The sequence below is a fragment of the Phoenix dactylifera genome, chromosome 11 (genome assembly GCF_051530095.1).
Source record: "Phoenix dactylifera cultivar Ajwa chromosome 11, Ajwa_hap1_PhDact_Kaust_v1.1, whole genome shotgun sequence".
NCBI classification, from domain to species: Eukaryota; Viridiplantae; Streptophyta; class Magnoliopsida; order Arecales; family Arecaceae; genus Phoenix; species Phoenix dactylifera.
The window spans coordinates 26,195,229-26,222,790 of record NC_143200.1 but is presented as its reverse complement, the minus strand read 5'-3'; the positions used below and the strand labels follow the sequence as shown (position 1 = coordinate 26,222,790).

Below are 27,562 nucleotides of genomic sequence, written 5' to 3'. Positions count from 1 at the left end.
TAAGACTTTCTCAGACTGCTCTCAACTCTACTCCCATGATTGGCTTCTCAAAGGTGCATCATCCTCCTGTTGCTATAAATTTGGAGTCGTGTCAAGGCCGGGTAGCCTCCATATGAATGCTGCCTGCGCCTCATGCACGCCTAGCATGGATAAGATTTTTTCAGACTGCTCTCAACTCTGCTCCGATGATTGGCTCCTCAAAGGTGCATCATCCTTCCATTGCTATGAATCTGGAGACATGTCCTCCCCCACGGTTAGACTTGCACGTTAGCTTGTAAGCCGATACATTTCGGACCCGTGAACTCCACCAATCGGAGGGCTGTCAGCTTTTCCAGACTCGCCCTCCCCCGAACCGCGTTGGTGTCCCCGCGGTACAGTGGACCGGTCCAGACAACGCCATCTTGCACGAAACCGACGGCTGCGTCAAGACTTTTCCCTTGATATATCTTTCTTTTATTCAACGAACCATATTAATTCTTTACTGGAAATTTTAGGAGAGCGTGAGCTGGGGGGACTCTAGATTTCGTGACTCTCGTCGCCATCTTCCCTCCGTGAACAGCAACTCTCATAGCAAGTCTATTTAGGGTTTATATGCTCTCGGGTTCTCTTCTTCTCCTTCTCCTCCTCTCCTTTTTCTCCATGAAGAAGGTTTTTTAAGGATACAAGAAAAGAATTTTTTTTGGGGGGGTCATTTCCTCTCCTTAATTCTCCTCCCTCTTTTCGATCTCACCGGAGAATTCTGGAGGAGGAAATCTAGCTTTCTTGTTCGGATTCCACTCCTCCAGGTCCGAGTCACGGTTTCTCGATCGACGAATTCTTGAGAGGTAAGGAAACAACAACAATAACAACAACAAAAAAAATGAATTTTTCGAGGAAAACAATCTTCTTGTTTGTAAAATCTTTCACCAAGAAAGCTCCTTGATGTTCTCCGGTATGGCCATTAGACGGAAGGAGGAAGCAGAGAGAGGGAAAAAGAGATGACGGCGGAAGAGGGGGCGGTGGTGGTGGCGATCGAGTGCGTGGCGGGGAGCAGGAAGGCGGAGGAGTGGGGTGGAGGCGCGGAGCCGCTGCTGCAGACGGGGGACGTGGTGGAGGAGATCAAGATCGGGAACTCCCCCGCCGTCGGATCGCCGTTCAAGGGCGGGCGGGCCGGCGTCCAGAAGCTCCTCCACGCCGCGTTCAAACGCGGCGACACGTCTATCCACGTCCGGGCCCGCCGGGGCCGCGGCAACGACGCCGCCGAGCTCCAGGCCTGCATCGTTCCCCACCCCGCCGCCGGCCGCCGCCAATACGTCCTGCGTTCTCTACACGACCCCAACTACGCCGTCGGCTTCGTCGATCGCTCCGAAGGCGAGTGCCTCGAGATACAAGGTAAACGCCCTTCAAACGTCGTCCTCATAGAATAATTTTTATGCGAATGCCACATCTGCCGTCCGATATTGTTATCTACCAATATCCCGTCTGCCTACTTTTTATGCGAGCTTTGTGCGTACGATTTTTAGCACTTTACACATAACCTCCACATATCATGCTGATTTACTTCACTTGATGGATCTCTTCATTTGCAGTCAGCCCCTTAGCAAATCTGAATTTATGGGAAGGTGTTAAAGTTAGGGGTTTTTGTGTGGAAATATTTAAAATGGTTTCTAATTGGCCGGCTGCTCGACTGGGTCTTTGCAGCCGGCAATTAGTATTATTTAATGTGGTGGGTGGTGATTTTAATAGTTTGATGGACAATATACCACCGTTGACTAGGGACTCCGCTCCACCTAGTAGTGGATTAATTAGACATACTGAAAAAAGATTTCAGTATCTTCTGATCTACGTGGTTGTATTCGTGCCTCTTGGATTGATTCAACAAATTAAGTACGTATTTAGTTTGAAAAAAAGAAGGAAAAAAAGTATGGTCAACATAAAAACAAAAAAATATCTTTGGTTTGGTTGTAGTTTTTAAAAGAGAGAGATAGAAGAATAGCATTCTCATGGAATATAGAAAAACTACTTTTCCACAGGTTGAAAATTAGAATTTTTTTTTCTAAAAATACCTTTAAGCCATCAAAATCTATAGGTAAGGTCTTTTTCTATATTAAGAGTATAATTGATATTTCATACAACTTTTCTAGAATACTAGATGTTCAACCAAACATAAACTATTGTGGAATGTGCCATTTTTCGATGATCAAGCAAACATGTTAATACTATTTTTCAGGCATCGTATTCTCAGAAATCAACTTCTCAGAAAAATATGAACCAAACGAGTCATAAAGAAATATTTTAAGACAAAACTTGGGAGGTCCCCCAATGTTGTATTTGAGCTTCAGATGGGTGCAAAGGGAGGGATCAAAGATGAGCCGTTGGAGGAAAAATTAGACTAGAAACTTTTTTTACTTCGTTATTCTTCAGCATAGGAACGGGTAATTTCCCATAATTTATTGTATTCGGTCATTTACATAGCTTATGAGAAAGTCTACCTCAAGAAAGTCTTGGTAGAGAGCTCCTATAATTCTCATCAAGAATTTTAGTGGTTGTATGCGCTCATATACATATCACTCTGCTTAGGATTTCTGCATTTTTATTTGTTAACATTTGGTATTATGGTTGTATATATGCAACTGCGCGTACGAGCATCTGCTATAAGCCATTATTTAAAGACACTTTGCTTTTTAGTTAGCTCGATTTCTATAATCATCGTAGGAAGAGTGAATGAAATTTGATCACCATAATGTACTATATATTCTGTTTTTGAGAAGTTAGTAAATAATAGCATTCCTTTTGGTGTTATTGGCATTCCCTTATGGTGTTATTCCTACTGTTGCAATCCATTGAAACTTTGCTGATTTGGATCAATCTGAAGTTTTTTCAAAACTGTAATGAAGTGTTTTCATGATGTTACAATAATTAATATAGTTGTTACAATAATCTGGATGAAGTTTATTTAGTTTACAGTTTTGTAGCTTGCTTTTTGATTGGAAATAAAAGAAAATTTTTGCACGATATCTCTTCGACAAATCTGACCAGGTCATCTAACCAATCAAATTGTTCTAATGGCAAAGGAATCCGTTGTGCTGATTCAAATTATGGTAATAATAATAATAATAATAATAATAATAATAATAATAATAATAATAAAACCTGCATGCTGGATTTTTGGTAAGATCAAATAATTAGGATGTTGCTCAAGAAAACCATGGCGAGGGGCTGTTCCTCGTAAACCAGTCATATACCACAACTTCGGATTTGTGAGCGGTGAAGAGTCAAAAGTAATCTAGTTTACCAACCATGGCCACGCGCTGCCATGAAACAATTAGCCATACCTTTAAGTCTGGATAGAAATTAGTCCTAGTCTTCTAGATGCATCGTGTACTAAAGAATGCCTATTTCTTTATCTATTGTTTAGTCAAACACGAAACAAAAATAATCCGTCTGCTACCGTACCTCCAATATCTGGAAAAAAAAAACAGGACTTCATATATTAGTCAACTACAACCCTGTGGAGCTTATTCTAATTCCACTTCTAGTCCATTTAGATCATAGATGGAATCTGCTCTGATATCTGTCACAGCTCAAAATTTTATTAAAAAAATAACTAAAAATATTATTTAATTTTTTTTTAATTCTATATATATATATATTAAAAAAATTTAATGCATAGATAATTATATAAGACTAAACACATGTCGTCACGCTGATGCATGTTATCTCCATATGAGAAGGCTCGAGGAGCTCGAGGGTGGTGTGCGCACTGGACAAAGCGCAGCTCCAAGACGGTTATGTGTCGTATCCTTGGGAGAAGAAGATGAGGGAATCAGTGCCCACGTCAAATTCGAGCTGCTTCCTGTCGCTGCTTGTACTTCCAAAGGCATCGGATCCTTCAGCCACTCGCTACAACTCTCTCGAGGACACCTTAGCCCGGGCCAATGCTTGGCTAAACACCTCCCAGGCCTCTGGAGTTCCCATTGTGTTCACGAATATACAGACCGAAGCCCTCCTCACCAAGGTAATTCAATTTAATGCCCGGGATCTCTATAGCTAGGGAAAAGATTGCTGAAGATCCTGTGGCTGTGGTGAGACCTTTTCTTATATAGTTTGTAAGTGAAAAAGATGATGTTTTTATGTTGACAGATCTCTGGAGAGACAGCCTCCTCTACTGTAAACATGGGATCGCTGGCCGACCTTTCAGACTTGGCAAACGTGAGCTTGTATGGGTTTGAGGATTACCATGGTGTGGACATTGGGGTGGTTAGGGCAGTTCGGCTCTGGTACACACCGGCCGCAGGAGAAATGGCACTGGAGGTCAAACTGCAGGAAGGCGACACCAGGCTGGGCTTTGCAATTAGTCGCACCGAAGAGGTATTCTTTCTAATTCTAATGCGTCATCCCAAACTGCGCGGTCCATGCATGTTTTCTCTCTCTCTGGGCTTTATATCCTATTCATCTCCACTGTTGCAAGGCTCAAGAATATTTTCACTATATTCTCTAAACACTGAGTGGTTTGCTCATCATGCGCTTTTGTTTGTGGTTTTCTTTTTTCACCTGTCCTTGAATAATTGAGTCGACCATGCACCATGCGACCTGAGTTTGCACATACTATTCATGATTCATTCATGAATATATTTATGGATAATTTGTTGTTACTTTTATTGTTGCTATTAACATTGTTTGATATCATGCTCATGCATGGCTATGGCCATGCCATAATGGTGTGAACTTCTTATATAGATGAAGTATGCTCTTTTCAACTTTCTTTCGTACAGGGTTTTATCTACATATCATCAGTAACGGACGACGACAGCATAGGGGTGGCTGCAACTCGATCAGGGCTCAGGGAGCTGTATAAAGAAGCAGCAAGAGCATCGAAGTTGTTGGTGATCTCAAGGGTTGGGAACGAGAAGGTCCTTCCTTGGATGGTTTCCACCTCGGGAGCGATCCGATGCTTCGACACGGTCTCTCTCAGCCAAAAGCTCTCGCTGCACCGCCATGCATTGAGGCCCATCTTACTTCATGTGCTCTTGTGGGAGACGTCTCCTTCCAATCTTAGCGGAGGGGTCGAACGATCTGAGGCTACGGCACCTCCACCATCATTTGTTCCGCCACCTCCAGAAGATGAAGTGCCAGGGGACTTGGTCTTCGGGGATGGATCCGAGGCGGCGCTCGGTAGGGACACGGCAGGGGATGCGTCCTTTAGATTTCACAACTTCTCACTTCCAAATAATTGGGTATGATCTTCTTCAACCATGCCAGCTTCTGCTATGTATCTGTGGGAGTGATCTGTGAGGAGGTCCTTGCCTCCACGTTAGCACTTATCACTCTCCCTTGGTGCTTAGAATCCTAGGTGTGATTATGAATGCCGACTGGTTCCTGCTGTAGTTGAAAGCTAGAACCAGCCTGAAAGAGGTTTCTTGAGTTCTGAGAGAATAAAATTACTCTTGCATGGTTATGCCCTTGTGATATTGGAAACCGTGGAATGCCTAATCCCTGAAAAATTCGGTATGGTATCTAACGTTTTGTGTCAGGGTTGGAGCATTTTGGTTTCGTCCAAAAGAGAGTTTATGCAGGAAACCGAGCAGATGAAGTTATGAAATTGGCATAAGCCCAGGCTGCACCTCTCCTTTTTAACTCTCGGGTTGAGCCATGGGAGGCGCTTTCTAATTTTCCAACCCATATATATATATATATATATATATATATATATATATATATATATATATATATATATATATATATATATTTATTTATTTATTTTGCGGACAGCGGAAATACCATACAGTACGTGTATGGATACAAATAAAAAAATCAAAAAGCAAAACATCTCGGAGAGCACTCGGCAACTCTATCTCACCCACCTGCAGGCGTACTTCCGAGTGATGAGCTACAAAAAAAGCCACCTAATCAGCAGCACTATTTGCCTTTCGAAATATATGCTTGACCTGAATGGTCATTCCATTACTATCCGTTCCATGACTACCCATATATTTCCAACCTAGAATTTTCATTGGCGAAACTCTCGACGCCCGCTTGGAGGCTTGTCCCCTATTTTTCAGTGGAATGCTCTCACTTTTTTTTTTCTTCTTTTTCTTCTTGAAGCATATACTTTTCCATTTTGTCTATGACTCCTATAAACCACTTGAACCACAATATTTGGTTACTCATCTCCATGCATTTACTTCAAGGACTTTTGCATGATCAACCAGAAAATGTGGAAGGCCTTGCATGTCGAGTCAAAAGAAACGAAAGTCATGAAAAGACGGCTGTAAACAATCGTTCTATGGTAGCCGCACCTGAAAGTCGGCAACCCGGAACAACCTACTGGGTAATCAGAAATTAACTATGTGCATACCACCAATCACAACCACTTATTTTTGTAACGGTGCACCGAATTAGATATTTTATGAGCTAGAAGCGGCCACCATGCCATCATTGTAATTAACACTGTTAAAAGATGGTCATCGACGATGCAGCTCCAGAAAATTGGTTTTACTAGTCAACCATATGAAGCACGATTCACAAAGAGTAATGAACGTGCTGCTGCCCAAAATCCGATCTCATGGAGTGGCAAATGGGCATAGGTTGGCCGATTTGCTCAGACTAGAAGTATGACCTAAAAGATTAAAGGTAGCCGGATCCGATTCAGTGGGGATCTTTCGATGTTTAAATTAGACAGAGCTCTAATAGAGCAACAGAAGAAAGGAGATCTATGAGTGCGACCAACTCTAAGAGTAGCATCTTTAACCATGCAGATTTATAATTGCTTCTTACGTTTTGCCCAATGATAAGTGCTCCTCACGTTCTGCTCGGTATCTTGAATACATGCTGTCATGCCCCGAATCGGGTAGCGACACGGCCGTGCTACTGCAACCTACTGCCCGCAATAACACGAAGCCTTATTACTAATAATTCATAAACAAGAGGGTCATTTCATTCATAAAGTATTTCTTCAAAATAGAGCAGTACAGAGCTCTAAATTTGTACATCTAAAATGAATTTCCCCACCCAAAAATCTTCCGGCTCTCTGCTCCTAGCACCCTATATATCTGAAAGAAAAACAACAAAAGATATATGAGCTATGTGGCTCAGTAAGTGACCATGTACTATCTTATCGGATCAAGCATAAGGATTCACACGATTATCATCATTTAAAGGAGATAGCACTTATAACAAAATAAAACATTTCATAAAGAATATATTCAAAAATCCGTTATAAAACAATATATGCTATGGCCAGGCAAGTTCATAAATGTCATGGTTCGCCTGCGCGGGGCACGTGACCATCGGGCCCACATGAGGGAAAACACGGGGCTCCCCTGCTAGATGTTGGGTTTCGGAGTCCATACGCGCGCATGCGCTGCACTTAACCCTTCACCGATTTGGAAACACCCGTCTCATATGCCCGGGCTCTGGAACAAGCCTCATGATCATGTTTCAAATATCATTTTCATGCAATATGTCATATTTTTTCCCCCAACAGTTTCATTGCAATTTAGCTTCTATTGTTGGTCTTTCTTTTCTCCCCCCAGCTCTGATTTCAGTACATGAGAGCAGAATAGATGCAATTTTGTATTGAGTTATATTGTTGCTTATTTCGAGCAAGTGAATCATATTGTTTCTGGAATTGAGGTTAACCATATGTAGGTGTAGTTGGTTCCCCCTTTTTTTTTTTTTTGGAAGGCTGCTTTCCTCCATGAGATCAAATGATCAATCCTTGTCTCTAAAGTTCTAAATTATGTGCACCCACAATTCCTTATAATGACAGAATTTGCGCAATAGCTAAAAGCCTAAGGCACGCCCAACTAATCAAAAGTAGGATTCCCACAGCAAAGGTGGTGTGGCCAAGATTACTTCAACTTTGTAAAGCGAAGAACACATTTTTAAAGGAATGGCAATGGATTCAAGCGTGGCTCTACAGTGCACACCAGTGCTTGTGCCCTTGGAAGTGTCAAGCCTGGTCCCTCTGTCATGTCCACAGTTCCACCGCCATTAACCTTCCATTTGAAGCACTGTATCAGGGCTCCAAGAGCTGGCTGGATGATCTGTAGCGCTAATGAAGTACCAGGGCAGACCCTTCTTCCACTCCCAAATGGTATCAAGTGGTAGTGTTGCCCTCGGACATCAATCATACTTTGTTCGCCTACCATAAGTCTTTCTGGCTGGAATTCAAGTGGCTCGACCCAGTGGTTGGGGTCCCTTCCAATGGCCCATACGTTGACGAAGAGCCTTGTCTTTGCTGGGATGTTGTAGCCATTGATCATGCAATCCTCAGTCGATTCTCGAACGATCAGTGGGCCTGTTGGGTGCAGCCTCAGCGTCTCCTTCACGATCGCCTGAAGGTATGGGAGGTTGGGGATGTCGGACTCCTCGACTGGCCTATTCTTGCCGACGACTGCATCAATCTCTTCTCTTGCTTTCAGCAGTATGGTAGGATGATTGATTAACTCTGCTAATGCCCATTCTATCGTAATTGCCGACGTGTCGGTGCCGGCAGCAAAGATATCCTGCCAAGCCAAATTGTTTCTGAATAAGCGATACTTTTTTGTATAAATATATCTGTTATAAACCCTAGTTCATGCTTTGCAGTATATCATGATGATCATTGTAGTAACAAAACTCATTCTAGCTTATCAGAGCTTCGAACAGCTCAGGAAGATCTCAAGGAATTTTAATGTTCTCAGGTTATATACCCACCAACACATTCAATAGATTACATATGTTCATATGTTTAAAACCGTTCTGCCATGGAAATGCAACATAGTTATGATGCATTGTATGTTCTTAATGAAGTAAATTATCTATTCTACATTATGAAAAAAATATTTTCTCTTTTCAAGCCTTAAATTTTTTGTTGCAAAAACTTGAAAAATACCAGGAGCTCTTTGAGGAAAACGTATAGTTCTGTTGATGCAAATCAAACTTTCGCTAATAAAAGAACTTGCTGAAGCCTTTCACACAACCACGCCAGCAGAATGCAATAAGAACAAAAGAAGCAGGGGATTCTTACGGTCATACCAGAATGAAGGCCTTGATGTTCTCTCTGCTCAGCTTCATTTCCGCAGTCTCATCCTCCGATATATCAAGCAATATATCAAGCAAATCCTTCGCTCTATCACCATTTCTCATCTCCTTCCTTGCCTCCTCCTTCTCCTTCATTATCCTCTCCATCATCGCATCAAACCGGCGACGAACGTCCTCGAGTCTCTTATCGAACCCCTGCATGTCCAAATTCTTGCAGAATCCAATATAATCAGCTAAATTAAACTTTCCTGTGAGCTCCGCGGTCTCCTCGACCAGCTTCCTCGCCTCCTCCGCCTCTCCGTCGGTCCCCGAACACCTCCTGCTCATTGTCATCCGGGAAATGACATTGTTGGTTAGCCTAAGAAGCTCCGAACCCACGTCCACAGGTTTCCGTTTCTCGGACTTAGTGTTCACGGCTTGTAAGAGCCGCAATATCTCCTCACGCCTTATTGGTAGGAGTCGCTCGAGTGTTCGTCCCCCCAGGAGTTCCGACATGCAGAGCTTCTTCATGAACTTCCAGTAGGGGCCGTAGGGGGCGAAGGAGAAGTCAGCGGAGCCATAGGTGAGGTAGCTGACTGCCTGGGATTGAGGACGGTCAGAGAAGGCGAGATCATGAGTCTTGAGGAACTCTTTCGCGGTCTCAGCCGAGCAGGCCACGACGCATGGGACCGAGCCTAGTCGGAGGTGGATCAGGGGGCCGTAGCGAAGGGAGAGCTTGTAGAGGGCTTGGTGAGGGATGGGGGCAAGTAGGTGGAGGTGGCCGATGATAGGCAGGGCGACCGGGCTTGGTGGAAGGCGGAACCGGGTGCGGGACTTGAAGAAGAGGGCGTGGATGACGTACATGGAGAGAATCCATATGAAGGAGAGGATGGCATAAGATTTGAGGTCTTCTCCTCCCATGGTCAGTGGTTTTGCTGTGAGAGTTTGATGTAGGCACTTTTGGTGATGTGGGGGAGGAAATTGGAGAGGTTGTTCTTAAAGGCCTTCCTCGGCTTGGAGAAGGCTCTCAGACAAATAAGAAGCCATCTTATTCTTAGGACGGCTGAAATTGCAATGAAGAGATGATTTAAAAATGATGAGAACATGAACAAATACTAAAAACAAAAAGTACATTAAACTATGATTTCCAGTTGGAACTTGCGGAATGCGGACATTAAATAAAAATAAGGGTTTTTTGTGTGGATGAGGAACTGAATTACTTGTTTTAAAAGAGATATCTTTCCATCTATTTGTGAATCAAGACATTAAGTACTAAATCTGCGTTTAGAATGAAATTATCGTGGACAGAATCTTACTCATCGTAATTTTTAGTAGACTTGGCTTAAATTACCTTCTCAGCTACCAGATAATGATACCAGCAGTGAAACCATTTCGTTTGTAGCGACAAAGTAATCAACAATATCGATAACTTTGTTGCTCTCGGTTGTCTCGGTCACCCCTATGACACGTCGCAATTCTTGTTCGGGTTACCCTATCCGCTCTATTGCCTTGTGAAATATTTCGGCTCCGTGATACCACACTCGATCTCATTTTACTCTGTAAATGATGAGGCTGGTGCCTTGGCTGAGCCTATATGACGCCATGGAATTTAATTGCCTTCCAGCCGTTCTGATCTCGAGTTTCTTTCCTCTCCTGGCAGAATTCTTCTATTTGACATTTCTCGTTTGGATGCATTGACTGGAACATAGCTCTTTTGTCTCCTTTCTTTGGCTCTATGATCCTCTTGTTTGTGAATCAGGAAGTCTGTAGCGTCTGGTTGATTTCCATACATCCTGGTGTGGCTGTTCTTCGTTTTCGTTCTCTGCTTTGTTTCTAGATGGCTCAGCATCTTTGCTACTTGGCTGTACTCTTCCCTGTGTGTAATTTTTCACTGCAGTTCTATATAAATGTATATACCTCCTTTAATAAATTCTGGGTGGCTCTTGCCTCTCCTATAGTAATAATAAAAGAAAAAGAGTTGTTGGACATATTAAGGCTAACTAGTCAAGAATACACAAGAGCTCATGATGACTTAATGATCATGACTACCATGAAAACTATGTGTTCTCCGTCGCTTCTTCTTGTCTTCAACACCAACCTTAAAGAAGAAATAGATGCGCTAGTCTAAACAAAGGATGAACATGGATATAAACCTTGAGTTCCGAGACATACTTCCATGGCTTCTTCTGTCTAACAACAACAGAGTGACAGCTCCTCTGCTTTTGTCCTTGCAAAGTTTGCATGTGAGAGTATGTTCAATATATTAACTAGAGTTCGATGACCATTGACCAGTCGGATGTTAATCTGTAAGCTTAAGAAAGTGAAGGCAAACGAGTAACTGAAACACGAGATTAATGACCTTTTGATAGAGAAGGCCATTTTGTTCATCGAGAAAATGAAATAAGAGAGACTACAAGAGAAGGTGCCTGAGCATCAACAACAAAAACTACACCAACTGAAAAAGCAACAAAAAACAGTACAACCTAGAGCTAAGACTTACAATGCTTCATCTGCTAGACTTCCATATGAGTTTAATTTCTTGTCAAACATCATCAAAAGAAAATTCTTAAGAACGTATCGATATTTTAGCTCTCCACAGAGTAGTGCTCGATTATCTGTTCAAGAAACAAAGAAAGGGCATAAAGAACTAAGAATGGATACACACATAATGGTAGATGAAGTGACATGGCTTCAGATTTGCTCACAAACACCATTGGAGTTCGAAACTTTCTAAACCATAATTCTAATCAACGAAATGGAACCTGGTAACTACTCAAATTCCATCAGCGAAGGGTGCTGTCATTAGAGATTGATAATTACCACAAATGCTGCCATCAAACAAAAAAGATAATTACCGTTGATTCAAACCAACAAGATGAAATTAGTTTATGGGCATAGTTGGCCGCTAGTTCAAAATCTGATTCTCTGAGGCAGATGTCGGTGAAACCGTTCCTCATAATTAGAAAACCATTCAAAATTAGTCGAGTTAAAAACGATCAAATTCAGATGAATGTTTAGAAAAGCAATTGCAGTTCAAGTTTTTATGGGGTTGGTGAACTCATCATAATTCTAAAATGGTTGGCTCCATGCATTTCTATATAACTAATTGATCTGTGATTGTCCTTCATTTATTTGATGGAACCATATTATTGTCACATTTCTTGTGGATATATCATTATTACATGCATCAACTGATACTAAATTAAAATGTGAATCCAACCAAATAACTTTCTCCTGACAACTACTTCCATGTAAACATTGATCAATCTCTTCCCCCTCACTCCCCTCCCCGTCAGCATTATCCCTCATGAAGCATGAACACAGCAACAACTTTTAACCGCCCATGCAACCTCATGCAATGAATACAGCCTAGTACACGCAAATCAGCCCTGCCACCTAACTCTGCCACAAAAATCCCTTGAATTCAGGCACTTCGCAGACCTCATGTATTTAAGCACCCTCACAATCTCGCTGAGTACTGCATCTCAGAATGCACTCGTCCCCTTAGCCATGAAGTCTGGTGCTGCTACCAAGATCACCATGGCCAGAGTATGGCTTGTAATGCTAGTGTTGTCCGTAGGCTTGCTGGGCATTGCAGCAGGCCAGGCGTGCACAAGAACCTTCTTCTCAGCCCTGGTGCAGCTGATGCCATGCAGGCCGGCGGTCGCATCCTTCAGTCCAGCCCCACCAAGTGAAGCATGCTGCAATGCTGTCAAGACTTTGGGACAGCCCTGCCTTTGTGCACTTGTCGACGGACCACCCATCACCGGTGTCGACCGCAACATGGCCATGCAGCTCCCGGGCAAATGCACTGTCAACTTTGCGCCATGTAAATCATCTTCCCTATCTTCCTCCCCCTGATAACAGCCATCTGATAATGCATCAGAAGGTTGTCGAATTACTTGTTTGCTAGCTAGATTTGTTATACTAATTTCATGCTTTTATTATTAACTCTCACACACTTTCCTTGTTTTCTTTAGTGGTTAGCTTATGTCGACAGATTTCTGAGGCCAAATAAACAAGCTTTTGGTGGTTTCCTTGTGGTATGTGCAGGTAATTCTCGGGTCTAAGCAAAGGGGGCGGTCTGGTGTTGTTCAATGATAATGAGTTTCCTGGGGAGCAGAAAACCACCTTATTGACGTAGCATGTGATCTAGCTACTATATATTAAGAAGGAGCAATAAGTTGGAGAGAGTAGGTTATCTTAAAAACTTTGCTGTACTAAATGTTTGTGAGGAGTTTAGATCACTTAATGGAGTATGCTACTTTATATATCATCGATTCAACCCTCAAAATAATTATAAGTTCTGTGACTTTTATACTGAAAGGGACGGTTCAAGCAAATCGTGAAATGCTAATTAAAACTGGGAAATCGAGGACGACCAGGCCTGCCAGGAAGTTCTGCAAATTAAAACTGGGTACCTTCGTTTTTGCGAGTTGTCCATATAATTTGGTTGAAGAATTGGATTTAAAGGTTTAGTTGGTTAAGATTCACTGTTCGCCAGAAGTACTGGTAAAATGTGTCTGCTCTCTAACATAAATACATGGGTAGCAAAGGACACGGTAATTGCTTGGATAACATCACTTCATGCCACTAAGATAAGTGGGCCTTCAAGTATGACCATTATATTTGAGCTTGATTTAGACTAGAAGACTTTAAAGGATTGACCTATCAGGTCTTATAAAAGATCTACCACTTTTTTTCTTACTCAATCATAGCTGCGTATTATATGAATTTTGAAAAGATAAACTTTGGATCCGATGCACCTCGGAACTGGATGTAGCAAATTGACCAATTAAAGCTCGCTACCAAGTTTCTAACCAACTAATCAAAGCGCACTATATAGCTGACTCAGAAGCATGCGGAGAGTCTTAATTTCAAATTTCAACATCTTGGCCATGACGCAAATGGTTTTCATAACCGCGTGACAAATATGCTAGATGCATGGAGCAAGATGCACAAGTGAAAAGCCTACACGTGATCTTCGGGATGTGTGATCAACTACCAAAAATAGCCCATCCGCATTTCTGATTTTTCGATGACGGGCACCGACCCTCGCCTATATAAACCACTTCCGGAGGATCCTCTAGGTAAGTACTGTAGAGCCTGTTTACACTCATGTGCTGCCATTTTGCTGCTTTCACAATACTTTCATTATTCCCTAGGAATCCATCTGACTTAGATATCGGAGGATTTTCACCAAATATTTTTCAGTAAGAGGACTTCTTTATCTTTGTTGTTTCAAGTTGGATCCAACATCAAAATGAGGATTCAAGTATGATCTCCTCCATCGAGCATTATCTCGGAGGCTATCGGCATGAGGTGCCACTATTTGAACTAGAGGCTACCGTATCACCATTTTGGAGACATATCACGATGTTCATCCAATCTCCATGGCACTTTAATAGCTCAGTCAGTTCAGCGCTTTGGTCGGCCGATCCCGAGCATCAATAGGATCAAAAATACGGCTAGATTTTTAGATGGATTTGCTTTCAACTGAAAGGTCAGCTAATGCGCAGGAGAGCAAAGAGTCTTAAACCGGAGATCATTAAAGAAACGGGCCCCATTGTTGCCCTACGACCATATATACTGGCCAGGAGTCTTTTTTGTCCCAAGAAACGGCCCCACAAGAAAATCGATGAATTAAGGAGACGGAGGCCACAAGTCTCTCTCAGAGTCCGATTATTTCGGGCTCTTGAACTCTTCCGATTTCGCCAAAGGGATTAGGCCTCGAGTCGTCGCTCTTGTCCGAATCTGGTGGGCCGGGCCATATAGGAAACAGCGGAATGCGGTCCGCCTGGCCATATCTCGTGGAACCCACGGCAGCTGCGTATCGTACGGCACCCCCTCCTTCCTCGCCCACAGGATTTATCCTATTCTCTGCGCCTGATCCCAGGTTTTGTTTTTCGGGGTCCGTTGGATTTTATGGCGGATCGCGTTTCTCTCTCGCCCTTAAAATCTACCCTCGGACCCTTCCGTTCCCGGTCGCCGATTTCTTCGATTTTGTTCGGGCTTCCGATAGATTTCTGGAGCAAAGCTTGGATTTTTTTCCGCGATTCATAGTTGGGAAGATCGCCTATTGTTTGCAGTTAAGAATCCAGGTGCTCGATTCGCAAGGCATTGGATTGGAATGCATCGCAAGGCATTGCATTGGAATGCGTTCTTTTCTTCGGAATGTGCGTATTTTTGGTACTTGTTGTGCTTTGCGTCTGTATTGTGTAAGATGTTGTCCAATTTGATAGGGATTTTTGATCAATTTTAAATGAAATCTGCAGCATCTGGATTTTTTTTTAAAGATTTTAGAGAAATTGGTTAATTTTTTTTCTTCTCTGGAGCGATGTTTGGATGCCTACCTGGAAGTGAGTATTAAACTTCCAGTGGAGTGTCGCAATTTTTTCTTCAGTGTTACGGTTATTTGGCTCCTTAACAAGCTTTATGTCACCTGGAAGTGAGTATTGGCTGGAAAATTTATTGATTTGTGAGTTCTGGTGTTAAACTTGCATGCTGATGGAATTCGTTGTGGTTATTGATAAGAGTTAGGTATTCTTTTCTTTCAAGCTTTTGCACAATATAGATCTTGCAGGATGCCATCTTGTTTGTTATTAAGCTGAAACTTTTTACTTTTTCTGCAGTCTAAAAGCTGTTTCAGATAGTATATTTAACTTTTAAGTGTATATGATTAGATGTTTGCCGACTTTAGATGATCTTAGTCTGATACTCTTTTTTTTCTTTTTTTAAAGAAAAGAAATTCCCTATCTGGGTTTTCATAGATGTTTCTGGATCGCTAATTTGCTCAAAGTGACCGAATACGAAAGCTATAGTTGTATTGGCTCAAAAGCCTCAAATAGGAATTCCATTTCTGACTGATTTGATTGTTCAAGTTCTTAATATTTGAACCCTTTCTTTTTTTGAAATTTTCTAGATATCATCAAATTAATCGGTTTTGTTAGTCAACTTTGGTGTGCTTCTGCATTGCAGAAGTTTTTCAAGAATGTCTCTGGAACTTATTTTCAGAACAGGGAGTATTAGGTCTCAATGTGGATGGCGTGTGAGCATTTTCTTCCCCAGTTATTGAGTTGGCACTTTTATTCACATTGCTATCATGTCTCAGCTGTTATTGACACCCATTCATGTTTGTTTGGTGGAACTCTGTATTTTTCTGGTCCTTAAAGTTTTGTTTCTGGATTGGGTCACCTCCTATATAGTTGAGCACTTGTAGAAGTTTTTGTGGACCACTGTGTCAGCTGTCCCGACAGCGCTTTGTGACATTTTATTTTCCGATTTTCTTGCACGTTTTCATACTAGGCTTGTATGATCCGTTTGCCTTATCAAGAAAAAAAGTTTTGTTTCACTCTTTTTCCTAATAAGCTGACATAGTATGTCTTTGCACAGCCATGCATGAATATTGAGGGATTGCTTCAGTAGAAAACCATACCGTTGTTTTAAATTTAACATACATGACATTGCTGACCTTTTTTCCGATTCCTATGTTTCTTTCTCATGTTTTCATGGTTTCTATCCTGTTTTAGTAGCGTTTCTCTTTATCTTTTTTTGTTAGGGCTTTAGTCTAGGATAACTGTTTTTGTTGATAGTGTATATTTCTTCCTTTAAGGTTTCTAGTATACAGGAAGGCCTTACGTGTTAATCTGACTAAAATTCTTTTGATTTTGAATTTTTAAGTTATCTTCTCTTAGCTAGTTTTATAACCAAATTAAGGTTTTTGCAGTGGACTTTCTTTAGATCAAGACTGTGTAAGATTGTGCATTTGAGGTTGTGTGACTTTCTTTAGAGATGGTATCTGTAAACCTGGGTGGCCTCCATTATGTACTGGACCACATCTACGGGACATTTCTCCACCGGACAAAATTAAGCACACCATTTTTCTCACGGGGATGGGGAGGGAGCAAGCTTGATCTGTTGGAGAGAATGGTAAAGCAGCTCTTTCCAGAAGCTGCCACCCAGAATTGGCCACCCAATCTGGTCCAGCCTATCTGGAAAACAGTATGGGAGACAAAGAATGCATGCCTGAGGGAGGGTGTTTTCAGGACACCTTGTGATGAGCAACTAATTGATGCATTGCCTCCTGAGAGTCACAATGCAAGGGTTGCTTTCCTCGCACCAAAGTTTGTTCCACCGCAGAAGATGGCTTGCGTGGTCCACTTAGCAGGTAGCTGATGTCTTTCGCTGGTTTCAGAATGTCTCTATGACATGTTTGATGAGTATTCCATATTCTCGTAGCGGGTAACTGATGTCTTTTTATTGGTTTCAGAACGTGTCAATGACATGTCTGATGTGTATTTCATATTATTGTAGCTGATGGCTTGCATGGTTCAACTAGCATAGTACATTCTGTCAAATAGATGTGTATCATATTATTTGTAGCATAGAACTTCACTCCATTTTTTGTTGTCAAAGTAGCTGATTTTTCTGTTTGTATCAGTATAATCTTATGTCAGTTGTTTAAATATCATCCACAAATATATAGGTTTGCATTGCTTTGCCCTTGTAAGTTGAGATTTGACTGATGGAAGTTGCTATGATTGTTTTAGCAATAATCGTTTGAACAGTGTAGCCTTAAGAATCACTTTTTTTAAGGAAATAGGAAGAATATGGCTTATGTTGTCACGACACATTTACTGTTTATTTAACACAGGTTTCAAAAACTTATAATCAATGCAATAACCTTAAGAATCTTTTTTTTTAAGGAAATAGGAAGAATGTGGCTTATGTTGTCGCGACACGTTTACTGTTTATTTAACACAGGTTTCTAAAACTTATAATCAATGCAACTTTTGATGATTCTCTTGGTGCTTCTTGCAGTCATTCTAATCTTGGCTAGATTTAGTTCTGAAATGGTTTCTCTGGTCAGATTGCACTGGAACACTACGGATTATGATGCTGTTGAAGCTTTGACATGCAGTTTATTTAGGAATATCTCATTTCCTTAATTTAAAGCTATTTTCACAAACTGAACATTTCAGTTTAATTTTATATTGAATGGAATAGCTGTAGGTTCTTTTAAAGTAATTATAGTCTTTGGTAAAGTGAAAGAGTTTATGCCATAAAGGGTAGTGCTTCTGTAGCAGCATAGGTTTATATTTGTTGTTTCATGTGATGATGAGCCTGGGCTTGAGGCAGGCGCGGTGTTTGAAAATTAACTTTTTGCTGGAAGCAATTTTTGTTTTTGTTTTTCTATTTTTTTGTTGCTTTTGTATTTCTTTACACTCTATCATCTGCTTGTGTTGTTTTTTCTAGAGGTGAAGTTTTGCTCATGGATTAGTGCTATTCTTTTATATCAATTTCTCTCTGGCATACAACCCACTGGTGGAACATGGTGCACCTCAGTACTTTAGGAAGAGCAAAACATTGAAATGATCATCTTCTGTAAAAGTTAATGCATTCAGAACATCTATTCTTACTCCAATTTCATTTGCTTGAGTTCTTCTATACATTGGCAATCATCACATCTTCTCTATGTTGACTACAATAACCAGCGAGTTCAATTTCTTCTGGTTATTCCATGAACTGTGGCGTACCTTTTGTTTCTTAATTAGACTGTATCCTTTCACTGCTGCAATCCATCAGGAGAATACTCTGCCTGAGTAAGAAACATTTTTGCCACTTATGGAGTCATTGTCACCTTGCCTTATACTTCGAAGTAAAACATTTGTTGCTTGTTGGTACTAATTTCAATTGATTAGTACTGTTGAGAGTTGAGACAATGAGCTGATCTTCATTGACAGGCCGATTTTTTTTATCAACAGAAGATCCAAATTATGTCAGCTTTAGTTCCTCATTATGTGACTCCTTTTGCATTTCATTTTTCATGTGATTTTTCTTTAAATTTCTAACTTACTAGTTGAGGAGCAAAAAAGCCATGTCATGGGATTAATTTGTGCAATGTGGCAATGCAAAGGACAGACTGATTCATGGAAATCCTGAATAGAAGTAAATTTGATACGGGCCCCTGTGTTAAAACCCACAAATATCTGCAAGGAGAAGTTTGAGGATACTGAAACTGAAAAAAAGTTTAAACTCATTAGAATAAGCTGACTGCTTCTAACTGGAAAATAAATTCTAAAATAATTTGCAGTTCCGAAGAATATAATAGAGGCAATGAGACTGCAAGATGTCCTCCATTACTAGGGCTTGGTTTTTTATGAGAAAAAAGTGACACTGAAAATTTTCAAAACTGCAACAAATTCTAGAAAAAGCAGCAATTAGAAGAATATATCTTCTACCGGAAAGATCCGCCAAGCAACCCTTATCTAAATCGGTTCCTCTGATTGATACTCAATAAAAGTTGTTGTATTTATTCCACACAAAGTTCCCACCAAGTTGCAAAGGACATGAGAATCCATGTTTCTGCATCCTTCTCTTTCGATCCAAACACCATTCAAATTGTTGAGGAACTTGCAAATGGAACTTGGAGCACACCTAGTTGTTCTACATGTGAGCCCAAATCTATACTGAGTAATCCTATTTATTCACAAGGAAATATAAAATGAGGTTTGCTCCATTTCTAAGTGTTACAGGTAGGTGAAGGTTCTCCTCTTATTGAATATATGAAGTGCATCTTAGGCACTGTCTTCTTAAGACATACCTGGTAGGCATGTTCGCCCTTATACTCATCATAATGCAAATCTGCATGAAATCTCTGACCTGTTTGACATATTGAGGAGAATTATCAGCTTAAGTAGTCGATCATTCCCTTTTCAACGTGATCTCCATTTTAAGATACTCCTATGCCTAAAACAGCCTATAAGAAATGAAGGCCTGACCTGTGAAATTGTCGGTGTTCAAGGTATAATAGAGAATAAGAGGTAATCTGTCTTAGTAAATGAAAAGGTTTTTAAGTGGCTTTCTTTCTGTGCTTTTGTTTCGAACTTTTGGAGCTTGCATTATTCATGTTTCATGAATTCATACCACAACTATAACCATCTATCCTTTTCCCATCTATTTGGGGTCAGGTTTATGGATCCTCATTTGTCAATTCCTATTTAAAGTCACTTCTGATGTTATTCTAAGTTTCTCTATATCCTACCACGCAATCTCCATCCAAGTTACCTTAGATCTTCCCCTCCTTTTCTTACCACCTTTAATTACGTTTCCTTACTCGAGCATCCTTGGATTTGGGTTTCATGAACTCAGATAACTCAATTTCAATATTGTAGGCACTGGGGATCATACATTTGAGCGACGGCTCCGTCTTGGTGGTCCGTTGTTGAAGCAAAACATAGCAACAATGGTGCTTGAGAGGTGAGCATTCCTGCATGTCTGCTGTTGAGCTAAACAGGAAAAAAAAGATTTTGTTTTAATGCAAACATTGTGCAATCTTTGGTTTTGATCATAGCAAATGTGCTACAGCCCATTCTATGGACACCGACGTCCTGGACTGCAATGTGGTGCAAAGCTTCTATGCGTGAGTGACTTGCTACTGTTAGGAAGGGCCACTATTGAGGAAGCCCGCAGCCTCCTGCACTGGTTGGAGGTTGAAGCCGGTTTTGGCAAGACAGGCATATGCGGGCTTAGCATGGGTAATGAAAAAGTTATATATCTAATAGCACTCTTTGTGCAGTTGGAATTGTTGAATGCTGTGAGTTTATACCTCCTACTGTTGACAAACTGGTCCTGGTTCTTTTAAATATTGAACTACAAGTCTACAACCAATTTTCACTAGTCCAAATCGTCTTTTATATTTTTTACTAGCCACTGAAATTTTATACCTTTATTTTACTAAACAAATGTTCTCTTGTTTTTAACCTCTCTTTTTCTCGCTTGTCATTGTTTCCTGTTTATAGCCTAAAGATTTTGGTGGTCTGTGTGAATTTCTTGAACTTTCTGTAATATATATGTGTTGATAATTGTAGGAGGTGTACATGCTGCAATGGTTGGATCTCTGCATCCCACACCGATTGCCACTCTACCATTTCTTGCTCCACACTCTGCTGTAGTGGCTTTCTGTGAAGGAATCTTAAAGTATGCCACTGCCTGGGAGGCACTGAGAGAAGATGCAACACAAAAGGCTAGAATGACCCTCGAGCAAGTTAGAGAGCGATTGCGGTCAGTTTTGTCACTGACCGATGTTACTCGCTTCCCAATTCCCAAAAATCCTCAGGCTGTGATATTTGTGGCTGCTACAGTAAGTCCGAAGTCTTTCACTTTACATCATACATCCTACATTTTCCTCATTCATGTACTTTGGAGTCGTAGTCCATATATTATATCATCTAACTACTTTGAAAGTTTGGATCACATTTTATCATCACAATATATTTATCGTAGTCACTGATTTTATATTTATATGATCTTTTTTTTTATGTCTTTGATTGCTGGAATTTTTTTTCATCTATAAATTATCTGTGAGACTTTGTCTCTAATGGAATCTTCAGTCTCTTGATAGCAATTTGTTGAACTATCAACGACTAATAATTTGTTAGAGTCTACAAGATGAGCTCTGATGTCTCAGATGTACGAGCATATGGATGCATGTGCAAACTGTTGTCAGTCGCGGATGTCTGTCCATTGGCTGCATGCCGAATGTACTTCGATTTGCTTTGAGATTATTGGTTATGTACATTACGGCGTTACAATGTTATATTTTAGCTGTTCCTTTCTTTAACATCTGATGGATGCACTTTCAGTCAATTTTCTCGAGTGTTATTCTCGGAATAGTTGCTTCCTGCTAATTTTCATCAGTTCTCGCAATTGTTTAAAAATTTTATTAATGAAAACAAATTTCTCTTTGTATCTTCAGTTTGTCAGTTATCTCTGATTGATCATGCAACCCTTCTCAATTTATAATCTTGTTTTTCACCCTTTAACATAATTCCCTTGATCTTAGGATGATGGCTATATTCCTAAACACTCTGTCTTGGAGCTCCAGAGAGCATGGCCAGGCTCGGAAGTAAGGTGGGTCACCGGAGGGCATGTCTCATCTTTTCTTCTACACAATGATGCATTTCGCAAGGCAATTGTTGATGCCCTGAACAGATTAGAATGGAGAGAACCGTATCAATAACCAGTCAAGTGGCTCGTAATCGTCATCTTTATTTAGGCATTGATGTGTTTTGATGAGCTGCAACTATAACAGGCGCCGGGAATATATTCCAAACTTGTAAAGAACAGATGCCCTTGTTGTTGCAAGGAATAAAGGCAGTAATTCCTTGTAAGGTTCAACACTTATCCTTCAAAATGCTTCAACAAGTGCAGGGTGTCCTCATCATGTATGATCCCTGGCCTAATTTTCTTTGTCCTGCCTTAAATAAGGAGCTTCTGCCATGTCATTTAAGTGTGGGCAACGAAAGGAAGAAATATGAAATTATTCTGTAGAAAGTGAAAACCATCACAAACTGTTATAAAAAAGAAGAAGAATAGGAGCATGGCCTTTTTTTTTTCTTTTATTGGTCATAGAAAAGAGACAAGATTTACCAATCCCTTCCAAGTGCAGGCTGGGTTCGAACCTTAAGTCACCGGCACCAACCTCTGGAGCCAATTGGCAGCAACTTCATCTGCAACAATGAGGGAAAGGAAATTGAAGCATCTTGGAAACTAGCAATTACAGAATAAATTACAACAGGTGATTGGCAACGATCATTTATAATTTCAATGTGGTAATTGAGATGGTTGTGAGAAGATCGGAAGTCTGCAGGAATACAGGAGGCAAGGAAGTGACAGTTATAACCAAAGAATAAGGAAAAGGTTAATGAGGTAAAGGGGGCAAAGCAACAATTATAACCAAAGAGACAGGGTTCCTGCATCTAATGTCATTCAACACATTTAAGTGACAGAATGCATCAAAGTTAAAACCTCCGACTATAATTGCATGAAGTGTGAATATTGGGGCCAACATATTGCTGCAGATCAGGATTAACATATGGCAAAATTGCAAATCTTTGAGACGAACAACTTCTACCAAAAGAAAATTAACAAAAGAATAGCTAAGGATCTTTGAGATGAAATCATTAAAACAATAGCTAATTCTCCGGGCTAAAGAAAGTCCATATGGACCTGAGGTGCGGAAGCAATGATAAGTAAGGCAATGAAAAGGGTAATTGAGAAATAGTGGTGTACTCCAAAAAATGCAGTAACATCCGGACAAGAATTTCAAATTGCAGAATTAGTGTAATGACAATTAAACTGTATATGAGGGTGCCGACTAGTCAAGTTTGTAAAGTCTCAAAGTGTTGTTATAGGATATCCTGGGTTTAATCCTTCCCTAAATCCAATATTTCGGTAGCCTTCAACCTGTCCTAGTTCTATAAAGTTGATATTAATAAAATCGCGATAGGGATAGCTAGCACTATGAGCAAGAAATCTCATGGAAGTTTTGAAGCTGAAGCAAGTAATTAGAATTAGAGAAAGAAGTCGATCACTTTAAACTGACTGTGAAGCTCAACTTTGATGAACCTCTCAACCAAATACTACTCTAGGTGTTGCTGGCTACCTTATTAGAGATCACATCGGTTCTCCTGTTCATGCCAGATTCAGCTTCATTCAATCCCGATCGATTATGGCAGTCAAACTGGATGCTTCTTGCGGAGGAATTCGGGCGGCCGCTGAAGAACTTAGTTGCAGTCACCTTTGGATTGAAAGTGATTAAACTGTTTACGGATTTGTAAAAGAAACCTGATGCCTCTGCGGGACATAGTTCTTCTGACTCAAGGCTTAGAGTGTTGCTCTGTTATGCATCTTTACAGAGGCCAACCAAAGCCTACAAACCAACAAAATCTGGTAGCTGGTCTCACAACTTCCGTCATCCTCTTCTGGCCCTCGCCAGAATTGGTAGTGTGCTTGCAATGTAACTCAGTAAAATTAAAAAGGTGCTGCCCATGAAAGAAGGAACAAGAACTCCAAGTTCAGAAACAGAGAAACAAGCAACGAGGAAAGATTCTGGTTGTGGCTTCTTGCTATGTCCTTTGTTGCGGCTGCTGTCTGAAGCAGAGATAGAACAAAAAGGATTAAGAACAGGAATGCACTTTGCGGCTGCCGTGGCTCCTTCACTCGAGCACGTAATAGTAGCTCCCTCCTTACTATAAGAAAACTTGAAACAGAAAACACGTCACCCACAAGCACCCTCAGGGCTTTGCCGACAGATCGTTTGATTCCCCACCAGGAATCAATGCTTTGTTCTCTTTTCCATCCTACGTAAACAAATAGCTCGAGACCTTTCTCTAAACCCTCAAAATTTCGAGTTCTAGGAAGGCCAAGTGCCTTACGACACAGCTTCTCCATGACAGAAACTGAATTACCCTACCATGAAGGCAGAGCTTGCCTTCAACAAAGGGAAAGGAAGGCCCATTTTAGTCGGTATTCCTTTCTTTCGCCCGGCTCCCGGGCATCGCAATCAGCAACAACTTTGCTTCCGAATCAGGCTTCAGTTTCTTGCAAGAGGTTGCTAAGTTGCGGAGGCAAAGCAGAAGCGAAAGAGAAGGGCAGGGTGGCAAAGCAGAAGCGAAAGAGAAAGGCAGGGGCTTGGGATCATGGACCTGGCGGTGCTAGCAGTCGCTCGGTGCCCCTGATACTTATGCCCATCCCATCGACAGCGACGACGGTCTAATCCCGTTCTCGAAGCCGACTGCGATAACCATCAACAAGAGCATTTGAACCAGATGCTTTCCAAAGGCGTGCTGCCACGATAAGAGATCGATCCGCGACTGCAACTTCCTCGAAAAGGTGAGAATTCTATGCCTCCGACATGGTAGCCTGAAGTTACTTCTTCTGAAATCGAAACCAAGCGGCTTTTGCAGACAATACTGCTGCTCCTGTTGCCTTCGCTGACGAGAAGACGCGGCAAGTTACATCAAAGAGAGCGGCCAGGGGCAACGACGATGAGTTACCGCGAGGATTACCAACTCAAGGACCCGAACCCACTGTTTGGAGAAGGATGGCCCCTGGGAGGAACCGGAGGTGGTGGGGTCAATGGGTGGCGGAGCGGCGACAAGTTCGCGAACACATACGACCTCGTGGAGCAGATGTACTACCTCTACGTGCGGGTCGTCAAGGCCAAGGGTCTCCCGCTCAACCCCATCACCATTAGCTGCGACCCCTACGTGGAGGTGAAGCTCGGCAACTACAAGGGCACGACCGCGCACCTGGACAGGAAGAGCAACCCCGAGTGGCAGCAGGTGTTCGCCTTCTCCAAGGAGCGCATCCAGTCCTCGACGCTGGAGGTGTTCGTCAAGGACAAGGAGATGGTGGGCAGAGATGACTACGTGGGGAGGGTGGTGTTCGACCTCAATGAGGTGCCCACCAGGGTGCCCCCTGACAGCCCGCTCGCCCCCCAGTGGTATCGGCTGGAGGACCGCCGCGGGGAAGGGAAGATGAGGGGGGAGATCATGCTCGCCGTCTGGATCGGGACGCAGGCCGACGAGGCCTTCCCGGAGGCGTGGCACTCCGACGCGGCCTCCGTCCACGGGGAGGGAGTGACCAGCATCCGGTCCAAAGTCTACGTCTCCCCCAAGCTCTGGTACCTCCGAGTAAATGTCATCGAAGCCCAGGATGTCCGACCGAACGCCAGGGGCCGGACGCCGGAGGCCTTCGTCAAGGCCCAGGTCGGGAACCAGCTGCTCAAGACGAAGGTCTGCTCGGCGGCCACCCTCAACCCGCTCTGGAATGAGGACCTCATTTTCGTGGCGGCGGAGCCGTTCGAAGAACAGCTGGTCCTGACCGTGGAGGACCGAGAGAGTCCGAGAAAGGACGCGGTGCTCGGGAGAGCCTCGCTGCCGCTGACACTGTTCGAGAAGAGGCTGGATCACCGGCCCTTCGTGCAGTCGCGCTGGTTCGACCTGGAGAAGTTCGGCTTCGGGGTCCTGGAAGGCGAGACGAGGAGGGAGCTTCGGTTCGCAAGCAGGATCCACCTCCGCGTCTGCCTCGAGGGAGCCTACCATGTCTTGGACGAGTCGACCATGTACATCAGCGATCAGCGCCCCACAGCGCGCCAGCTCTGGAAGCCGCCCATCGGGATTCTGGAGGTCGGCATCCTCGGTGCGAAGGGACTGCTCCCGATGAAGATGAAGGACGGCCAAGGAGCCACCGACGCCTACTGCGTCGCCAAGTACGGGCAGAAATGGGTGCGGACCAGAACCATCGTCGGCGCCTTCAGTCCGAAATGGAACGAGCAGTACACTTGGGAGGTGTTCGACCCGTGCACGGTGATCACCATCGGGGTGTTCGACAACTGCCACCTGGGCGGCGGCGAGGGGCACGCGAGAGATACGAGGATAGGGAAGGTCCGGATCCGGCTCTCGGCACTGGAGACCGACCGAGTGTACACGCATTCGTATCCTCTCGTCGCGCTCCAGCCGTCGGGGGTGAGGAAGATGGGGGAGCTGCAGCTGGCGGTGCGCTTCACCTGCCTGTCGCTTGTAAACATGATCTACCTCTACGGCCACCCGCTGCTGCCCAAGATGCACTACCTGCACCCCTTCACCGTGAACCAGTTGGACAGCCTGAGGTACCAGGCGATGAGCATCGTCGCGGCGAGGCTGGGTCGGGCGGAGCCGCCGCTCAGGAAGGAGGTGGTCGAGTGCATGCTGGACGTGGAGTCTCACATGTGGAGCATGAGGAGGAGCAAGGCCAACTTCTTCAGGATCATGTCGCTGCTCTCGGGGATCATTGGCATGTTCAAATGGTTTGGCGACGTCCGCCACTGGAAGAACCCGATCACCACGGTGCTCGTCCATCTGCTGCTGCTGCTGCTGATCGGGTATCCGGAGCTGATACTGCCCACGGTGTTTCTGTACATGTCCGTCATTGGGTTATGGAACTACAGATTCAGGCCTAGGCACCCGCCTCATATGGATACAAAACTCTCGTGGGCGGAGGCCGTCCACCCAGACGAGCTCGACGAGGAGTTCGACACCTTTCCGACATCAAAGCCGCAGGATCTCGTTCAGATGAGGTATGATCGGCTTCGGAGTGTGGCGGGGAGGATACAGACGGTGGTCGGAGACATGGCGACGCAGGGGGAGAGGCTGCAGTCTCTGTTGAGCTGGAGAGATCCGAGGGCTACTTTCCTCTTCATCCTGTTCAGCCTTTGTGCAGCCCTGGTGCTGTACGTGGCTCCCTTCAGGGTGGTGGCTTTAGCAGCAGGCCTCTATGCACTTCGCCACCCCAGGTTCCGAAGCAAGATGCCGTCCGCTCCAAGCAATTTCTTCAGGAGATTGCCATCCCAAATTGACAGCATGCTCTGATACAGAACATCAAAATGCCCAAGTCTCTGCTTGTGATTGTTTTTTTCCCCGTTTGTTGCTGAATTATATTGTTTCCTTTGGATTCTACGACGTCTGATGTTTTCCTTTCAACCTTCCATTGTTTCCAAAATAAGCGATGAGAACTCCGCTTTCCAAGCTCTTAACCTTAAGAGATTGATGTTTACTTTGATTCATTTGTTTTGTAATAATATGTTTCGTGGCTTATTCATAGCATATCATTTCAGCACCAAGTTTCAGACACAACGTTAAATGACGACTGCTAAAAGGAAAAGAATTCACTAAAAAAATGAATTGACATGTTAAGGAATAACGAAGAATATTCGACAATGTAGAATGTTATAACGTTACGAGCTTGAGGGCCT

The 27,562-nt window shown here is 42.8% G+C and overlaps 5 protein-coding genes across 9 annotated transcripts; 4 read left to right on the top strand and 1 right to left on the bottom strand.

Moving 5' to 3' along the window:
- Positions 1 to 469: 469 nt before the first annotated feature.
- LOC103702304 (uncharacterized) lies at positions 470 to 5,437 on the top strand. Of its 2 annotated transcripts, none has more exons than XM_008784670.5 (5): positions 470 to 824; positions 945 to 1,371; positions 3,714 to 3,997; positions 4,123 to 4,350; positions 4,755 to 5,437. In XM_008784670.5, the coding sequence occupies exons 2-5, from the start codon at positions 978 to 980 to the stop codon at positions 5,220 to 5,222; spliced, it is 1,374 nt and encodes a 457-aa protein (XP_008782892.2). In that variant the 5' UTR covers positions 470 to 824; positions 945 to 977; the 3' UTR covers positions 5,223 to 5,437. The 2 variants fall into 2 exon arrangements, with proteins under 2 accessions (XP_008782892.2, XP_088563645.1); XM_088707519.1 differs by having other exon boundaries at positions 687 to 824; positions 915 to 1,371.
- Positions 5,438 to 7,803: 2,366 nt separating this feature from the next.
- On the bottom strand, positions 7,804 to 10,030 carry LOC103702426 (cytochrome P450 93A3). Its single transcript, XM_008784865.6, has 2 exons — positions 9,001 to 10,030; positions 7,804 to 8,489 (listed from the first exon to the last, which is right to left on the bottom strand). The coding sequence occupies exons 1-2, from the start codon at positions 9,904 to 9,906 to the stop codon at positions 7,866 to 7,868; spliced, it is 1,530 nt and encodes a 509-aa protein (XP_008783087.5). The 5' UTR covers positions 9,907 to 10,030; the 3' UTR covers positions 7,804 to 7,865.
- A 2,430-nt stretch (positions 10,031 to 12,460) lies between these two features.
- Positions 12,461 to 13,167, top strand: LOC148700737 (Bifunctional inhibitor/lipid-transfer protein/seed storage 2S albumin superfamily protein). Its single transcript, XM_088706838.2, has one exon. It carries the CDS (start codon positions 12,496 to 12,498, stop codon positions 12,844 to 12,846), a length of 351 nt encoding a protein of 116 aa, XP_088562964.1. The 5' UTR covers positions 12,461 to 12,495; the 3' UTR covers positions 12,847 to 13,167.
- Positions 13,168 to 14,813: 1,646 nt separating this feature from the next.
- Positions 14,814 to 27,413, top strand: LOC103702302 (uncharacterized). Of its 4 annotated transcripts, none has more exons than XM_088707518.2 (6): positions 14,814 to 15,073; positions 16,712 to 17,152; positions 20,160 to 20,244; positions 20,353 to 20,522; positions 20,856 to 21,127; positions 21,830 to 27,413. In XM_088707518.2, exons 2-6 carry the CDS (start codon positions 16,777 to 16,779, stop codon positions 22,004 to 22,006), a joined length of 1,080 nt encoding a protein of 359 aa, XP_088563644.1. In that variant the 5' UTR covers positions 14,814 to 15,073; positions 16,712 to 16,776; the 3' UTR covers positions 22,007 to 27,413. The 4 variants fall into 4 exon arrangements, with proteins under 4 accessions (XP_088563644.1, XP_008782891.3, XP_088563643.1 ...); XM_008784669.5 differs by having other exon boundaries at positions 14,814 to 15,161; XM_088707517.2 differs by having other exon boundaries at positions 14,814 to 15,174.
- Positions 24,816 to 27,413, top strand: LOC103702301 (FT-interacting protein 1-like). Its single transcript, XM_008784668.6, has one exon. The coding sequence runs from the start codon at positions 24,816 to 24,818 to the stop codon at positions 27,177 to 27,179; it is 2,364 nt and encodes a 787-aa protein (XP_008782890.4). The 3' UTR covers positions 27,180 to 27,413.
- Positions 27,414 to 27,562: the final 149 nt, after the last annotated feature.